This window comes from Eschrichtius robustus, chromosome 19, assembly GCF_028021215.1.
Source record: "Eschrichtius robustus isolate mEscRob2 chromosome 19, mEscRob2.pri, whole genome shotgun sequence".
Classification (NCBI taxonomy): Eukaryota; Metazoa; Chordata; class Mammalia; order Artiodactyla; family Eschrichtiidae; genus Eschrichtius; species Eschrichtius robustus.
This window is the reverse complement of record NC_090842.1, coordinates 70,236,807-70,253,292: the sequence shown is the minus strand read 5'-3', so window position 1 is coordinate 70,253,292 and position 16,486 is coordinate 70,236,807. Positions and strand designations below refer to the sequence as shown.

General features: G+C 62.9%; 3 protein-coding genes across 4 annotated transcripts; 2 read left to right on the top strand and 1 right to left on the bottom strand.

Moving 5' to 3' along the window:
- Window positions 1-988: 988 nt before the first annotated feature.
- Window positions 989-3,795, top strand: UBE2M (ubiquitin conjugating enzyme E2 M). Its single transcript, XM_068527296.1, has 6 exons — window positions 989-1,173; window positions 2,355-2,449; window positions 2,572-2,610; window positions 2,723-2,826; window positions 3,136-3,199; window positions 3,285-3,795. The coding sequence occupies exons 1-6, from the start codon at window positions 1,065-1,067 to the stop codon at window positions 3,423-3,425; spliced, it is 552 nt and encodes a 183-aa protein (XP_068383397.1). The 5' UTR covers window positions 989-1,064; the 3' UTR covers window positions 3,426-3,795.
- Window positions 3,796-4,365: 570 nt separating this feature from the next.
- CHMP2A (charged multivesicular body protein 2A) lies at window positions 4,366-7,324 on the top strand. Of its 2 annotated transcripts, none has more exons than XM_068527292.1 (6): window positions 4,366-4,605; window positions 5,387-5,578; window positions 6,461-6,640; window positions 6,714-6,844; window positions 6,930-6,991; window positions 7,110-7,324. In XM_068527292.1, exons 1-6 carry the CDS (start codon window positions 4,381-4,383, stop codon window positions 7,235-7,237), a joined length of 918 nt encoding a protein of 305 aa, XP_068383393.1. In that variant the 5' UTR covers window positions 4,366-4,380; the 3' UTR covers window positions 7,238-7,324. The 2 variants fall into 2 exon arrangements, with proteins under 2 accessions (XP_068383393.1, XP_068383394.1); XM_068527293.1 differs by having other exon boundaries at window positions 4,494-4,605; window positions 5,365-5,578.
- A 668-nt stretch (window positions 7,325-7,992) lies between these two features.
- Window positions 7,993-14,425, bottom strand: TRIM28 (tripartite motif containing 28). The gene is made up of 17 exons (XM_068527251.1): window positions 13,784-14,425; window positions 13,330-13,442; window positions 12,972-13,104; window positions 11,153-11,288; window positions 10,959-11,075; window positions 10,742-10,856; window positions 10,436-10,582; window positions 10,218-10,332; window positions 10,030-10,136; window positions 9,903-9,939; window positions 9,775-9,820; window positions 9,442-9,694; window positions 9,035-9,354; window positions 8,833-8,956; window positions 8,664-8,750; window positions 8,448-8,585; window positions 7,993-8,343 (listed from the first exon to the last, which is right to left on the bottom strand). The coding sequence occupies exons 1-17, from the start codon at window positions 14,130-14,132 to the stop codon at window positions 8,167-8,169; spliced, it is 2,514 nt and encodes an 837-aa protein (XP_068383352.1). The 5' UTR covers window positions 14,133-14,425; the 3' UTR covers window positions 7,993-8,166.
- Window positions 14,426-16,486: the final 2,061 nt, after the last annotated feature.

The window sequence follows — 16,486 nt, the reverse complement described above, 5'->3', positions numbered from 1 at the left end:
CTTCCGAAGTGTGTCAGCCCGTGTAAACCTCCACGGTGCTTACTACCCTCTGACACAATACACGTTTTATTTGTTAGTTAACCTCAACCAGACTCTCTGCGAGAGGGTTCTCTGGGTTTGCGATGGGACAAAGAAAGTGCTGGACCACGCACCCTCTAGGCAACGCCCCTGCCTTGCTCAGGCTCTGACCTGACCCAGCCTCAGTCTGTGACCCCCGGGGCCAAGTATTTCGTTTGGCCCGCCTACGCCGCCGTCTGCACGAGTGCAAGTGGGAATGGCTGGACCGCAAGCGGAGCTGCCCGCATCTGCCCCACTTAAAGATGGCGGCAACACCGCCCCCTCTCTGGACCCGCGGGCGTCCCCGGAAGTGACCGGCCCGGCCCGGCCTGCACGAACGGAAATACCCGAGCCTAGCCGAAGGAGCCCGATCCCCAAGTCCCATCGCGGAGCAACGCGGGCCGGTGGCGTCGGCGGCTGCGCAGGCGCACAGCGCAGGCCGGGCGGAAAGAGCCGAAGCGGGCAGGCGGCGGAAACATCCGAAGCGGTGGGGCGCCCGAGGCCGTTGCGGACCTCCGCGCCGAAGCCGCTGCTGCCGCGGAAGCCGAGCCTCCTCCAGTACACGGCCGTCGCCACCGCAGCCCCCGCCTCCCTCTTCCGACCCGAGCCGCAACCCCCTCGGGAAGGGAGCGAGTGAACGGGCCAGTGGCGCGGCCTAAAGACCCCGCTTCCGCAGCCGCAGCTGGGCCTGAGGACACCGGAGCGGGCGAGGGGGAGGAGGGAGCGGCGGGTGGGGGCGGGGCCGAGCGGACACGAGAACAGCCGAGTGGGCCCGAGCGCCGCCGAGCGAGCCCGAGGCGCCGGGCCAGGCCGGAGCCGACTACGGGAGCCGACGCGGGCCGCGCGGTGGGCGCGGAGCGGCGCGGCAGGCCGGGCGGGCGGCGGCAGCAGCCGAAGAGGCCGCGGCGGCGGGTCCGAGTGGCGGAGGCGGCAAGGGCGGCGGCGGCGGGGGGCCGGGTGGCCGGGGTCCCGGGCCCCGCAGGGGCGGCAGCGGCGGCGGCGGCAGGATGATCAAGCTGTTCTCGCTGAAGCAGCAGAAGAAGGAGGAGGAGTCGGCGGGCGGCACCAAGGGCAGCAGCAAGAAGGCGTCGGCGGCGCAGCTGCGGATCCAGAAGGGTAAGGAGTCGGGATGGGGGTGGAGGTCGGAGGTCAGGGCCTGGCTTGGGGTAATGCGGTCACCAGGGGTCAGAGGTGTCAGAAATGGGGGGGGCCGCGGATGTGGGGATCGGAGATCAGGGCCTGGGGATTGAGGGATCAGGGGTGGAGTAATAGTCACTGAAGTGGTCAGAGATGCGGGGCCGAGAATGGGGCACTGAAGGTATTTGGAAAGCCAGATGTCTGATATTAGGGACTGAGAATCTGAGAGTGGCAGTGTAGTGGGGGGACCGGGAACTCGAGAGTCTGGGGGGGTCACACGGGAACCTGGGTGAAAGGCAGAGGAGATATGGATAGTGGGGGCCAAGGATTGAGGATCCGAGTGGGAGATTTAGTGTATTATGCTGGGGTCAGTGGGAATCAGAGTCAGGCGTGGTGAAGTACGTTCTGGGGCCTGGGTTTCGTGGGTCTGGGGGGGGAGGCGTCACATGGCAATTTGGGGTTTAGGGTGACAGGAGGAGGACGGAGGGACAGTGGGTGCCAGAGATTAGAGATAGGAGTAGGGTTGGGTTTAGACCATGGTGCTGGAGATGCTGGAAATCTTATAGTCAGAACAGTGTAAGGTAGGAGGGCTGGGAACTCACAGATCTGGGGGTCAGATGGGAACCTGGGTTTGGGATGACAGGCAGAAAGAGGAGTATATGGATCGTGGGGACCAGGGATTGCTGGGGGGATGATTTAGGGTGTGGAGGGGGAATAAGGTCTTTGAGTTTGGGCAGATAACTGGGGACTCCTCTAGAAGGTGGGGGTTATGGCCAGGGATCCTGGGTTTGGGGTAGTCAGAGGCTCTTGGAGGGCACATGGGAGTGGGGGCATTTAGAAGCTGGGTTGGGGGGGACCCAGCTGTTGGGTGCTGCGACTTAGGGCTGTGGATTCAGAAGAGTTGGAACTTACCCTGGGCCAGGAGCTCAAGCACAGTCACAATTGAACATGAGTGTTTGTGGTGTTCTGTAGACCCAGAAGAGCCTGCCTGGAGACTGGGGAGCAGGGAGAGGGTTGGGGGTGTGGCCCACTGCCCAGGCCAGAGCCGGGGTCCTGGAGGAGGCTACGGAGGCTCTGCTGGCACCTGCACCTGCTCTGAGCACCCTCCTCTCTCTCCCTCTTCCTTTCTCTCTGTTTCCCTTTTCTGCGTGAAAACCCAGACATAAACGAGCTGAATCTGCCCAAGACGTGTGACATCAGCTTCTCAGATCCAGACGACCTCCTCAACTTCAAGCTGGTTATCTGTCCTGATGAGGTGAGGGCACACTCAGCTGGACTCCCAGGCACGGCGGGTGGCCCCACCTCAAGTAGGGAGACCTGGTTCCCCTGCCAGGCCTTGCTGGATGGGATCCCAACTCCTCTTTTCTTCCTTCACAGGGTTTCTACAAGAGCGGGAAGTTTGTGTTCAGTTTTAAGGTGAGTCTCGGTGGGCCGGGGTGGCTCCCTGGGCTGAGGAAGCGACAGCTGAGGCCCCGGCCAGGCACTGCTGGGGCACCTATCCACCTCCCCTCTGTTTTCCTGGAGCCAGGTGGGCCAGGGTTACCCGCATGACCCCCCCAAGGTGAAGTGTGAGACGATGGTTTATCACCCCAACATTGACCTCGAGGGCAACGTCTGCCTCAACATCCTCAGGTGAGGGCACGAGCCCTCCACAGCTCTCCCCAGCCCTGCCTGCCAGGCGCCCTTCGTGGCCTTGCACTACACCTGTCTCTGTCCATTCCTTACCCCTTGTGGTGTGTGTTCCTCTGTCTCTTCATCTCCACGTTTTCTTCCTCGTGGCTTGACCTTGGCTTTCTCCATGGTCTGTCCTTCTCTGCACCCTCCCGCTAGCTTCTCCCATCCGCACTGTCCCGTGCCCTGGGCCTGACCTGTCCGGTCCCAGCAGGGCCTGTGGCGGCTGCCCACTCACCAGCCCCTGATCACGATGTTCTCTGCCCACAGAGAGGACTGGAAGCCAGTCCTTACGATAAACTCCATAATTTATGGCCTGCAGTATCTCTTCTTGGTGAGTAGGGGCAGGGGCGCTGGGGCTGGGGGAGGTTGGCCTTCTGCCCCTTGGGCTTGTTGACGCCCACCCATACCGGCCACAGGAGCCCAACCCTGAAGACCCACTGAACAAGGAAGCCGCCGAGGTCCTGCAGAACAACCGGAGGCTGTTTGAGCAGAACGTGCAGCGCTCCATGCGGGGTGGCTATATCGGCTCCACCTACTTCGAGCGCTGCCTGAAATAGGGTCGGCGCATACCCACCCCTGCCAGGGCCACCAGCCCCGGCGTCCCCTGCAAATATTTATTGGGGGCCACAGGTGGGGGGGGCATGGGGCAGCCGGTGGGGGAATCCCATGCCCTGATCTGCCACCCCTCCCTGCCACCCGCTCCTAGTTGTTTTTTTTTTAAACCACCATGTGATTGAGGTCGGCGCTGCCTCCCCCGACCTGCTCAGCGATGGGAAATGAATTGGCTTGTCTAGCCCCACGCTGGGTGCTATCCAGCCCCCCTAATCTGGGCTCCGGGGTGGGAGGCCAAGGGTGGCTGGGCACCCGGCACCCCACCCCTGCACCACTGGAGGTCCCGCCAGGCTATTAAAGGGGAATGTTACTGCATGGCCTCTGCCTCTTCCTTTTGTGGGGTGGGAGGGGCAGGTGATGTCCACCAGGGCTCCTGCAGCAAGCGTGGTGGGAGTTGTGTGCTCACAGGTGGCATTAGGGCCCCCCTCCCGCCCCCGCGTCAGCAGGCTGCCCAGTGCCTGGGGCAGCCCTGGGAGTGGTGAGGGGACCAAGCCCCAGGCCTCGGGCTGGGGGGAATGAATCCCACTCCGGAACAAGGGAGGGGCAGGATCCAGTAACCACAGGCTTCCTGGCCAGTAAGCCAACATCCAAGGAAGTCCGCACCATCTCCTGTTCTGCCCCCTTCTGCCATGGGAGGGCCTGACGAGGAGAACGCTGCCTGGTGCCACCGGGTGCCTGAGGTCCAGAAACATAAGCAAGAGTTCTGGGTCCCTGAGATGAGCTGGGCCCTACAGTGGATGACGTGGTGGGGTGCAGGGCCTCCGGGTGGCTGCGCGGAAGGCGCCCGGAAGGGCGCCAACTCCGCAAGGACCAGGACTCCGGCCGTGGCTCGGCTTCCTTAGGCTGGACTTGAACCTGTAGAACACCGAGTCTGCGGCAGGGAAACGGAAGCTGGTGCGCATGCGCCTGGGGCCAGCCTGGTCTCCGGCGCGTGCGCACGCGCGCTCTTGTCCCCGCCCAGCATTCCGGGCGCCGGCGGGACGTGTGACGTCGGGTGGTTTAATCCGGAAACGGCGGCGACCGCCGAGGCGACAGAACCGAGGGGCTGTCGTTGGTGGGCGCTCCGGGGCTCCCAGCGAGAAGAGCGTGACCCGGAAACGGAAGCGAGTCCCTGTCGCAACTCCGGTGAGTGGCCCCTACTGGGGCGCGGGCCCTGGGTGGGCGCGTGGGCGGCGGCGTACGAGGGCCTCGCCCCTCCCTGGGACCCGGCCTTATCATCAGGGGACCCCATGCTGTCTTGCCTTCGGTGCTCAACACCCCGAATGGTCCCACAGGCTTTCCTGCCTGAACAAGGCACCCCAACACTTAGCATCCCTCCCTCTGTACAGGAGTCCGCAACGCCCCCCAACCTTATTCTCCGCACCCAGATTCCCTCAGCGTTTAGGACCCCCGCCCCAAACCGAATTCCATCCATACGCTGTCAGCTTCAGAGGCCCCCCTCCCCCATCCACCCTGTTTCTAGCACTCGCGGCCTCCACCTCCTCCTGTCAGGGACCCTCTCAAGTGCCCTGTCCTTGGCGCTCAGGGTTCCAAGTGCCCCCTACCCCCCGTCCGCCCACCCACGGCCATCTCCAGTCTCAGTCTCTCAGTCTCATCTCCACCGCACACGCTAGGGCCTCATCGCAGGGTCTGCAGGAGGAGGTGGAAGCCTTGAACCTCTGTGGGGGCACTGTGATGGAGGAGGGGTTGGGGTGGGCACGTTGTCCCGACTCACGTCCCTGGGGCTACCCAAGTTCCAGACTCCACTCTTTTGGCCTTCCATTCACGCCTTTTCTCCCTGCTCAGCCCTTTCCATTTTGGGAGCCCCCATCTGTCCCTGCCCATACACAGTGTGACCCCAGCTCTGCCTCATGCCCTCGTTTCGGGCCTCACACCACTCTGCAGTAAGGCTTCACACTTGCCCCAGTCCTACCGGTGGGCTCCTGCGGCCATGGACCTGCTGTTTGGGCGCCGGAAGACGCCGGAGGAGCTGCTGCGGCAGAACCAGCGCGCCCTGAACCGCGCCATGCGAGAGCTGGACCGTGAGCGACAGAAGCTAGAGACCCAGGAGAAGAAAATCATTGCAGACATCAAGAAAATGGCCAAGCAGGGCCAAATGGTAAGCTCGATTTGGCACAGCCTGGGACACAGGGCCAGTGCTGTTGCTTGTTCAGACACCGGAGCTGCAGCAAACTGGACAGGCTGAGCACCAACAGGGAGGTGCTTCTAGGGAAATGCAGGGTTGAGTGGGGCTTTCCCTAGTTTCAGGGTCCAAAAGGCTGCCTCTGTGGAGGTGGTATCAGAGGCGAACGTTGAGTAACGGAGAGTGAGCCCGTGAAGATCCAAGTGGCAAGTGTGTCAGGTAGAACAGCAGATGCTCCATGAGGGAGTGATGGGTGAGCTCAGAGGAGTGGATGTGGGCCAGACCACTTGGAATCGTGGGCCACAGTGGGAGCCCACGTGGCATGGGATGCACTGGCCCTGGGGGCCGGTGAGCAGAGATGGGCACAGCCTGAACCGCTGGGGAGCAGCACCTTTGATGGGTGACAGAGTTTTGGCCTGAGCAGCTGGGTTGAGCAGGTGCCATTTCCTGGGATGGGCAAAGCAAGGAAGAGCTCTGGGGAGGAAGTGAAAAGGTGAGGTTTGGATGTGTTTGTGTGTGAATCAGGATTCTGTTCTTGAGGTGAGGGCCTGTGTGAGGCGGAGGGAGACACACATTCTTTGGCCAGGAGGGGAATTCAGGAATGGGCGTTGACTCTATAGACACGGAGAGAAAAGGACCCCTGAAGGGCGGCCCCACCTTTCTTCCTCTCATTTCTGGATCCGAGGTGAGAAGCCTGAGGAGGAGTCTGCAGTGGTGACCCAAGAGGCCTGAGGGCGAGGGAACAGTCACCGCTGGGAGCAGGCACATAGGGGCCCCTGAACGCCTCAGTGGGCATGGTGGAGTGGCAGTGGGCACACTCCCAAGGCTGGCTCCCTGCCATCTCTGTCCACTTCTCAGGACGCTGTGCGTATCATGGCAAGAGACCTGGTGCGCACAAGGCGGTACGTGCGAAAGTTTGTGTTGATGCGGGCCAACATCCAGGCTGTGTCCCTCAAGATCCAGACACTCAAGTCTAACAACTCAATGGCACAAGCCATGAAGGGCGTCACCAAGGCCATGGGCACCATGAACAGACAGGTGCGCCTCTCCCGATCCCCCTCCCTACCCCTGCTAACCTCAGGGGCCAGACTCACCCTCCTCCCACTTCCAGCTGAAGTTGCCCCAGATCCAGAAGATCATGATGGAGTTTGAGCGGCAGGCGGAGATTATGGACATGAAGGAGGAGATGATGAACGATGCCATTGATGATGCCATGGGTGACGAGGACGATGAAGAGGAGAGGTTTGGAGACAGGAGGCAGGGGGGTGGGGACGGATGCCTGGCCCTCCGGTCACCTGGCCCTCATAGTCCTCTTTTTTCTACGTAGTGACGCTGTTGTAGCCCAGGTCCTGGACGAGCTGGGGTTGAGCCTGACGGACGAGCTGTCAAGTGAGTGTCCAGACCCTGGGCCCTGTCCTGCGCGCAGCTCGGCCACCGCGCAGACCCTCCCTCTCCCAGCATTACTCCTTTCCGCAGGGGCTCTCTTCCTAACCCCCCTTCTCTGCAGACCTCCCGTCCACCGGAGGCTCCCTCAGTGTGGCTGCCAGTGGGAAGAAAGCAGAGGCTGCCGCCTCCGCCCTAGTCGATGCAGATGCAGACCTGGAGGAGCGGCTCAAGAACCTTCGAAGGGACTGACTGCACCCCCCGCCCCGTGCCACCCTAGGGAGCCAGCGGAGGGCCCAGCATTTTCATTGTACCTTCTGCAATAAAAGTTGGCCACTAGTCTTGGGCCTGTGTGAGTGGCCTGATGTGAGCCAGGCTGGGTTAGGGAGTCCGGCGACGTGGCTGACAGGAGTTGCTCAGGCAGGGCTTGGTAACGAGTGCCAGATTAGTTGGGGTATGAGACAGAGGGCTGGAGCTGTTTTCTCGTTTTGGCGGGAGTGGACAGACCAAGCCCACCCCCGTCTTCAGGGCTTGGGACGTGAAGATGAGCAGCGAACACTGGCCCAGCACCCCCAGGAAGGCCGGCTCCCCAGACATCCCGGTAGCACCCCAGCAGCCCAGGCCTGTCCCCCAGGGACACAGTGCCCAACTCCGCTTAGCCCAGCCCACCCAGCTCACTGTGACGAGCTGCTTGTGAGAAACGGTTCCAAGCCACTCCAGAAGCTCTCAGGGAGAATGAGCTGCCATGCAGCACCTACCTGGGGGTTCACCCTGCCTGCCCACAGCGTAGCCTGGGTCCGCCTACCTACCGGGTGACCCTCCTACCCACCAGACACTCCCCAGATCGCAAAGGACCCAGGAGGGACGCTGCTCCCCACTCCCTGGACACCCGGGGGGCCGGAGACCAGTGCCCCACCCCCATCTGGCCCAACAGGGTTTGGTGAGGGATCGATAACAGCCAGAGACCAGGCCCCCAGAACCACTGCCCCCACCAACTAAGGCCTGAGTAACGGGTGAAGTTTTTATTAAATCCACAGAAGTAAAAACCATATTGTGAGGGGCTGGGGTATGGGCCACCAAGGAGTGGGAACCAGGCCACCGGAGGGAGAAGAGGAGAGCTTAGAAGAGGGGTGACAGGACAGAACAGAGCCAGGTTGGAGCGGCTCGGGGGCCGCCCAGCCTCAGGGGCCATCACCAGGGCCACTGGACAGGTCCTGGGCGCTCAGGGCAGCACCAGGCAGGCTCAGCGGCGGGGGCTCCACCAGAACAGCAGAGAACTTGGTGTCACCAAAGGCTTCATTCATGCGAGTCTCAAAGAAGCGCTGCAGGCCAATGATGGACTGCACGTCGGCCTTGTCCTGCCGGGCAAATTACAGTGGATGGGCCCCAGGTCGCCCACCTCTCTGCCCCCAGCCTCCCCCAGCCTCCCCTCCCCAACCCATCCCCACCCCAACCGGCTCACCTCTGTCAGCTTGTTGAACTGCTTGAACATGCGGCCCACATCCTGGGCAAACTCCTGGGGGGAGCTGTAGGGGGGTGACAACTTCTCCTGCAGACGGGCTCGAATCAGCGTCAAGTCCAGGGTGCCGCCGGGCTGATCCTTCAAGCAGAGGCCACAGGCTGAAGGTGAGGCCAAACAGCCCCTGCACCTCCCACCCTCCCAAGTCCCAGAACTCACCAGGGAGAAGGTGGAGTCAGTAGCCAGCTGGTGCAGGGGCCGGCAGGGCTCATGGCAGAAGAGGGCCAGCAGGACGCGCTCACACTTCTGCAGGCATTACGTGAACGTCAGAGTCATAGGGGACTTGGGGTGCTGCTGGCCAAACCAAGGGAGTGGGCCCCACCCTCACCTGCTGGTTGGCTGGCGAGAGCTTGGCCACCACACCAGTGCTGTCACCCCCGTCCAGGTTTAGGCTGCCATCCTCCTCCTTCAGGTCAGGTAGCACGTGGCAGAGAGAGCAGCTCCACTCCTCCCTGGAGGGAACAGACCGTGAGGGGCTGCACGGGACCTGGCCCAGCCCTCCGCCCCACAGACCCCGCACAGCCTCGCACCCTGGCACATCCTGCAGGGCAGGCAGGTGGCAGTCCAGGTGGAAGCAGAATTCGCACTGGTTGCACATGACCAGGTCACCTGGCTTCTGGCAGACACGGCAGATGGTGGCACTGTCATCCAGGGCACCTGGGCCACCAGCTGGGGCTGAGGTGCCCTCTGGAGCCACCACCTCCAGGCCTGAGCTGGTGCTGCCACTGGGTGAAGCCAGGCGGGGGCCCTCAGCGCCGGGGCCCTCCGCCAGGGCCATCAACACAGGTTTGGTCTCGGGGCCCTCAGTGGCAGCAGGCGGGGCTCCAATGGCAGCCTCTGTTTCTTCCTCCTGCGAGGAGGTGAGGGGTGTTCAGTGGGGTGCCGGCCTGGGCAGTAGATCTTCATTTCCCAGCCACAGTCACTTGGGCAGGCTCACCTTGACGATGGCCATGCCAGGCAGGGGCGGGGCGCCAGGGGCCCCGGGGGGCGCAGTCCCAGGCTGTCCAGCAGCAACAGCTGCAGCACCTCGCTCAATGACGATGAGGTTGTAATCCTCAGTGGTGCTGCCTGGGAAGACCTTGAAGACTGGGGGCTGGCTGTCAGCCGTGAGATCCAAGTCCAGGCGTTCGAGGCTCACCCGTGGCACCTTACGCATGAGGCCACTCACCTCGCCATCACTTGAGCGGGACCTGTGGGCGTGGCTTGGTGTGAGCGCCCCGCCCCTACGGCCACCCTGTCCCTATAACCACCAAAGGGCAGCCACACTCACCGCTTCACCCCTGACACATGGGGCTCTGCACTCGAGTAAGGGTCATCTGCTCGGAACACAGAAAACAGGTTGGGGTGGACATAGGGCACCACAGCTCTCCCACCTACTGCGGGGGCAGAATCACTCACCTGACCCGAAGCCATAGCCTTCCTGCACCTCCATGGGCTGTGGGCAGAGCAAGTGGACCTCAGTGGACAGGCATCCCATAGGACCCCGTGCCTCTTTCCTCCCACTATGGTCCCCTCCCTGGCTCACCTGGCTACTGCCAGAGCCCTGCTTGCTCAAAGGCCCTGGAGCCCGAGGAGGGGCCATGGGTGCAGGGCCTGTGGAGTTGGTGCCTGGACGTTCTGCCACGATCTTGCCTGCAGTAAAGAAGTAAAACAGTACAAGAAAGTGCAGTGCCTGGGATGGCAGGGTGCAGCAAGAGAAAGACAAAAACCCACCAAAGGCCTCCGCGCTCTTGGTCCAGGCATTGAGGTCCCACTGGAACTTCATCTCACCGTGGGGCTCCACGGGGTCCACGATCATCTTGAGGGCCCGGTGCAGCTGGAAGTAGATCTGGGGGTGGGCGGTACGTGAGCACACGGGCAGTGAACAGGGCTCCAGGGTCTTGGGAGGCGCCTACCTGGAACCCACCACCTGGGTGCCCACCAGCACACACCAGCTTCTTGGAGAGTAGCAGCGCAGTGTTGTTGTCGCTTTCCAGAGCCCATGAGGCAAAGCGCAGGATGTGCTCCTGGTGCTTCTGGATCTTGGTCATGGTCCAGTGCTGGCGCTCCAGGCGCTCCTGCTGCCCCTCAGTCACCTTCTGCAGGTGGAGGGCAGATGGCGTCAGGGAGGACAGAGAGCCCTAGAACCTCTCCCCACCCAGGGAGGCATCAGCAGCCAGCAGAGGGCGCCGAACCCCAGGACGATTCCACTAGAGGCAGAGTGAGCTGCCAACAGAGAAGGACCACGCAGGTGGTACCTGGGCGTCGTTAACCAGCACACGGCCCCGCTTGTTCAGTTCCTTCATGATCTGCAGGATGGCCATCTTAACGTCCACCTGCACGCGCTTCTGTACGTCAGACACTTGGCGGATCCTGGGTGGCAGAGTGGGTGAGGTGAGGGCCACTCAGGCAGGTGCTCACCCGGGGCCACTGCCCCCCACCCTGCCCCGGCACAGCACGGGCATCCACACTTACGAGCTGCGAACCTCCTTGGTGTTCTTCTGCAATGTCGCGTGCTTGTCCCCGAGGCGCTTCACCAGTGAGGCCAGGAGCTTGCGCTGGTTCCTCACAGCGTCCTCCAGGAACTGGTACCTGAGGGCAGATAGAGGTGGGCCCGGGCGCCCAGCACGGGAACAGGCAGCACCCACCCACCAAGCCTCAGGACTCACTGGTGGTCCTTGTGGGCGTTGAGCTGGCAGTCCCGGCAGGTGAGGGTGTCGCAACTCTCGCAAAACAGCACAAGGGGCTCGTGCTTGTGCACGTTGCAATACACCGTGCGCTCACCGTCCCTCGACTTGGCTGGTCCTGGGGAATGGGATCTATGAAGCGGGAGCTCATCCTCACCATCTCCAACTCGAGGAGCAGACAGAGATCGGGGCCTCACTTCCTGCCTGTCCTGCAACCCTGGGCTATCTGCCGGAAGAACCCAGAGGGCCTACAGCAGCGGACAGGGAAGAGCCGAGACCCTTGCTCTCAAAACCCTCTGCCCTCAGCCTGACCAAGAGAACCACACCCCTCTCCTTTCAGCTTCTGGAAGTGACAACTTAAAGCGTTAAGACTGACGGCCTGTGCCAGGAGAGACCTCCCCGCTGTTCCCTCTACTGAAACTTCCTCCAGGTGAACACTCTCTAAGAAAGCTCCTCCACTTCTGAACCCCTGCCCCCACCCGCCACTGGGCTCCCTTTCTCCTCCACTCACAGAAGATTCTGTCCAGCAGGGGAGAAGATTCTGGCTACTGTGGCATCCCAGCACACACAACATTTGCTTTCCGGCTCAGACAAAAAGCAAATCAGGGCTTAAAGGGGCCGTCAGGCACATTTTCCTCATAAGCCATGCCTGGTGACCTCCCCTCTTCTCTGATAAAAGGAGACCACACCGTCTTAACAACCCACGGGGGAACCTGCAAAGCCTTCTCAGGCTGGAGAGATGCAGTATCAGACCAGGACCCTCAGAGAGGTGTCAGGCCCCTGTGCTGGGAAAAGGGTTCTACTGCTCAGAGCAACACCCCCCAAAGACTAATACACCACGGTGACCCCCCACTCCTCCCCAGAGGCTGTTGCCACTAGAAAACCGGGAACATCCATCGTTCTCTCCTCCCCGATCCCTGTCAGGTCTCGTTACTACACCAGCCCAGCGTGAGACAAAGGAACATCTAGATACAAATAAGCCGAGCCTCAGCTCCTCTAAATGTTGCCTCCTCTTGCACCCTGACCTTTGCCTGGAACCCAGGACCCCCTTGAGACCCCTGCCCTTCTCTCCTGGCTCCTCATGCCCCACAGGAACCACCTCCACCCAAGTTTTCCCACCAAAACTGTCCTCTGGGCTGGCGGAGCCACAGCGTGACTACCAAAACGCCACTCATGGGGAGTTCTGGGCCAAAAACCAAGCACAAGCCCCTCTCCATAGCACTTCCAGCACATTCACAGAAGAGTCTGGAAATACCAAGCTAGGCTGTGAAATATCTGTGACCAATGATAAGAACACTTCCAGCACTCACTGGTCAGTGATAGTCTGATAACCCTACCAGCTTGTTTAAGACACAAGGCCCAAAGACCTCACTTTCCCCTACAGAGGCTTAAAACAGGGGCCAGGGAACCTCTGGTCCAGGAGGTCCCTCACATCATTCCCCATACACCCTGCATTTCCCTATCCATACATGCCGATCTCTCTACCACTGGAGGCCTATCCCCTGCCTAGGAGGGTTCCCTGATGAGCTTCCTCAAGCTCTCTATACGCCCCCTGCGGCACCATGAGATCCCCTGTGAACTCCCCCCCGCTCCCTGCCTGTGTCCTTTCCCCTGCCACTGAACCTGCAGAGACTGCCCACCAGAGCCCCGCCTCCCCCTTTTTGAGTTCTGCCCTCAGGCCCTTCAGTTGGTACCCCGTAGAGAAACTCCCTGAGACCCTTCCCCCATCTGCAACTACCATCGTAAGCAACTGAAGGCATGTACAGGAGAACGGCCAGGGCAGCCCCTGCACGCTGCATACCAGTGGAACGCACAGTGTGGTCCTTGGTGTACTTCACCCGCTGGTGCGCCTCTACGCACGTCTCACACAGCGGCTCAGAGCACTCCACACAGTAGCTGGTGGCTGGGGCGTTATCCTCACAGCTAGTGCAGCACTGCTGGGCAAAGGGAGAGTCAGAAGAGACACAACCACCAAACAGATCTGCACTTACAACCAGAAATACGACATGAAAAAAGGTGGGGTCTTTACTTAGCCTAGACAACCTGCCCTAAGCCTTCCACTACGGGGAGAGTAAAGCCTGGAGCTGGCACCACACTCTGGGCTAATGACCCCTACTCATGGCCAGAGACCTCCTGGGGGTTGCTTGGGCAAGACATACCTGATTCGCATCCTGGGAATCGGTGGCAGCCTTGCTGCCACTGTCGCGCATGAAGTAATTCTCCACAATATCTTTGGAGAAACACTGCTGCTTACATACGGGACAGTCCACCACTACGAAGAACACGAAGAAACAACACCATCGCATGGTGAGCGCAACCCCCCCCACTGGGCCCCAACCTCCATCCCCTGCCGAGCCGATCCGATCCGACCCTCCCCTCCTGGAGAAAGAACCAAACCCTTCTTTTACCGAACTTTAAACAGTCGCCCCATCTCAGTGCCCGGCCCACAGCCCACTGCCCACACCCGTTCCGGCCACTCTTCGGGTCCCCATCCTCTCGCCCAGGCGACCCCCGCCCTCGTCACGCTGGGAACAGACCCCCAGCCCCCGAGCCTCGTCGGGATCAAAGGCTGCGAGGTGGGGGAGGGGCCGCCCCCGGCCCCACCGCACTCACCAGCGCTGTCGCCCGCCGCACCTCCGTCCCCCGAGCTGTTGGCGGCGGCAGGCGCCGCGGGCCCGAGGCAGGCGCTGCAGGCCGAGTGCAGGCAGGGTAGCAGGCGCGGTTCCCTCTCGGGCCGCAGGCGCTCCCGGCACACGCCGCAGTGCTCCAGCAGTTCCAGCGCCTCGCCGCCGCCCCCCGCGGGCGACGACGCCGATGCGGACGCCGCCGCCGAGGCCGAAGCCGAGGCCGTGGCCGAGGAGGCGGCGGCGCGCTTCTCGGCGCCCGCCGAGCCCTCGCCCGGGCCCGGGCTGCCGGAGGCGGCCGCCGCCGCCGCTGAGGCCGCCGCCGCCGAGGCCGCCATTCACACGCCGCCGGGGGCGCCCACGGGGGGAGGAGGGGCGCGGGGCCCGCCGCGCAGGCGCAGACGCGCTCGCCGCCAACGGCTGGGCCGCTGCCGCCGCGAGGCCTAGCGCCACCACGCGCCGCCTAGGTCGCCGCCCACTGCGCGCGGGGCGCTGCCGAGGCCCGGCCGGCCGCTGCCCGCTCTCCTGCCTCCGCCGCCGCCCGCGCTTCCTTCTCAGCGGCGACCGAGACCAGCGCCACGCGGCACGCACACAACCGCTCGACCGCGCGCCCGCTCGCAGAAAGAGCCGCGGTTGGGGGGCGGGACAGAAATAACTGGCGCCGACGCCGTCGCGCACGCGCACTGGGCGCCTCGCGCCCGGGGGCGGGGCCGGGGCGGGCCGCGGCGGGGGAGGCCATGAGTACGCACGCGCCTGAGCGGGCTCCTCCCACCCCCGCCTCCACCACCCGCAGCGCCGCTCGTGCGGCAGGGGCGGGGTTTATGCGTCGCCGTCGCCGCAGCCTGGTCCACCGGCCGGGCTCGCGCCCGTTATTGTAGTCACTGCTCCAGGCCGCTTACTCCGCACGCACCCCGGCAGTCCGTTCTTCCACCTCGATCCCCGCCCCTTTGGCCTCCTGGGGAGGTCTCCAGTTGCTGCGTCGACAAGCGTTCCCTAGAGGGGGGGGGGAGCCGAGACCTCGGGAAGATGCTGGGCCCAGGGAGAGGGGCGAAGGGTCCCCATCCCGTGGAGGAAGTACTCTTCTAAACCGGGACGCTGACTTTGGGGTTTTAACCTTTTTATTGTTTAACATGAGAAACACTGAAACCTGACTAAATTAAATAGATCCCACGGGGCTCAGAACACCGAGACTGAAATCCCGCCTGGCCCTGCAAGCGCCCCTTGCCATCTTTTAGCCCGCCACTGCGCTGGCCTTGATGCTCTTCAAGCGGGCGGACTGAACCGCAACAGTGGGGAAATTCTGAGGGGGAAGCAGGGTCTGCGTGGGGCGATCCATCTGTGGGCGGAGGCAGGATCTGTAGGGAGGGGAAGCCTGCCTCAGTGGGGAGCAGCGTCTGCGTGCGGGGAGGGTGTTCCCGTCTGAGGAAGGACGTAGAGTGTCTGGTGAGAATTCTGTCAGATGGGGGAAGCTAGGCCTGGAGGAGGAATCCTATTCGAGAGAAACACGGTCTTTTTGTGGGAATCCTGTCTGAGGGAGAAGCAGAGTCTGTGAGGAGAATCCTGGGGGAGGGGCAGGGTCCGTGGGGAGAGAGGAGTCCTGTCTGAGCTGAGGAGGGAAGCAGGGCCTAAGGCTGGAGCTGGCGGAGGAGGGGTCCTGACGGGGAGGAAAGCAAGATCAGTGAGAGGGGATTCCGTCGGAGGTGGGAGCGGGGCCTGTGGGAGGGGATCCTGTCTGAAGTCACTAGGCACGGAGAATACTAGAGGCATGGGTGCCTTGGAGCCTCTGCCTGGGGTGGGCCTTCGTCCCCGTGCAGGGCTCCTCAGTCCTGCGGTTGCCACTCCAGGGGGAGGCTTGGGCGGCAGCTTTGAGAGGATGCAGAGAATCTGGAGGGCCGGCACGTCCAGCCCCCAGGCCCTACTCCGCCTCCCGCGGGCTCGACCGCGCAAAAGCTTCAGGGGAGCGGGGCGCAGCCTCCCGCCCCCCCCAGCTCCCCTAGGCGCCCACACGCGGTGTAGGTGGCGGTGGTGGAAGTGCGTCCGACGCTGCTCCTGTTGCCGCAGGGCCTGGGGGAAACTCGGGCCTATTGTCTCTGCGCCTGCCTTTGTTCCAGCTCGAGTGCGGCCCCAAATCCGGGCCCCGCCCCGCCCCGCCCCTTCTGCCGCCGGAGCGCCCACCCCGCCCGGTCCGCGCGAGGCCCCTCCCCCCAATGACTGGCCCGCCCCGGCTCAGCCCCTCCCCACGAGGCCTGGGCTGCAGACCCTCGCCTCCTTCCTCCGAGAATTGGGGAGGAAAGTTGGTGGCTGGCAGCGCCCAGGTTGAGGTGCGGAATCCTTTAGTGATATTTGTTGAGTACTTTCCACGCCCCCTCCCGCTCTCTGCGCTGGGCCCCGAAATCACCGGGTTGGGTGGGGCAGAGATGATCCATACCTACTCTGCCCCCCCACCCCCGCCCGGGCAGACGCGGGGGTGTCGAGGGCCAGACAGTCACCGTAAGTAGGTGATGGTAAAGAGTGTAGGAGTGGACTTGCCTCGGGGCTGCCCCCAAACACCTGGGGGAAGAACCGTTCAGGGAGAAACAAGTGCAAAGGCCCGGAGGCAGGCAGGCACACCGGGAGGAGTGACAGGAAGAGTGGTGGGAGATGCCTAGAGGTTGCTGGACAGCTTGCTGGGGATGCGTTGGGCCCTCCGGTT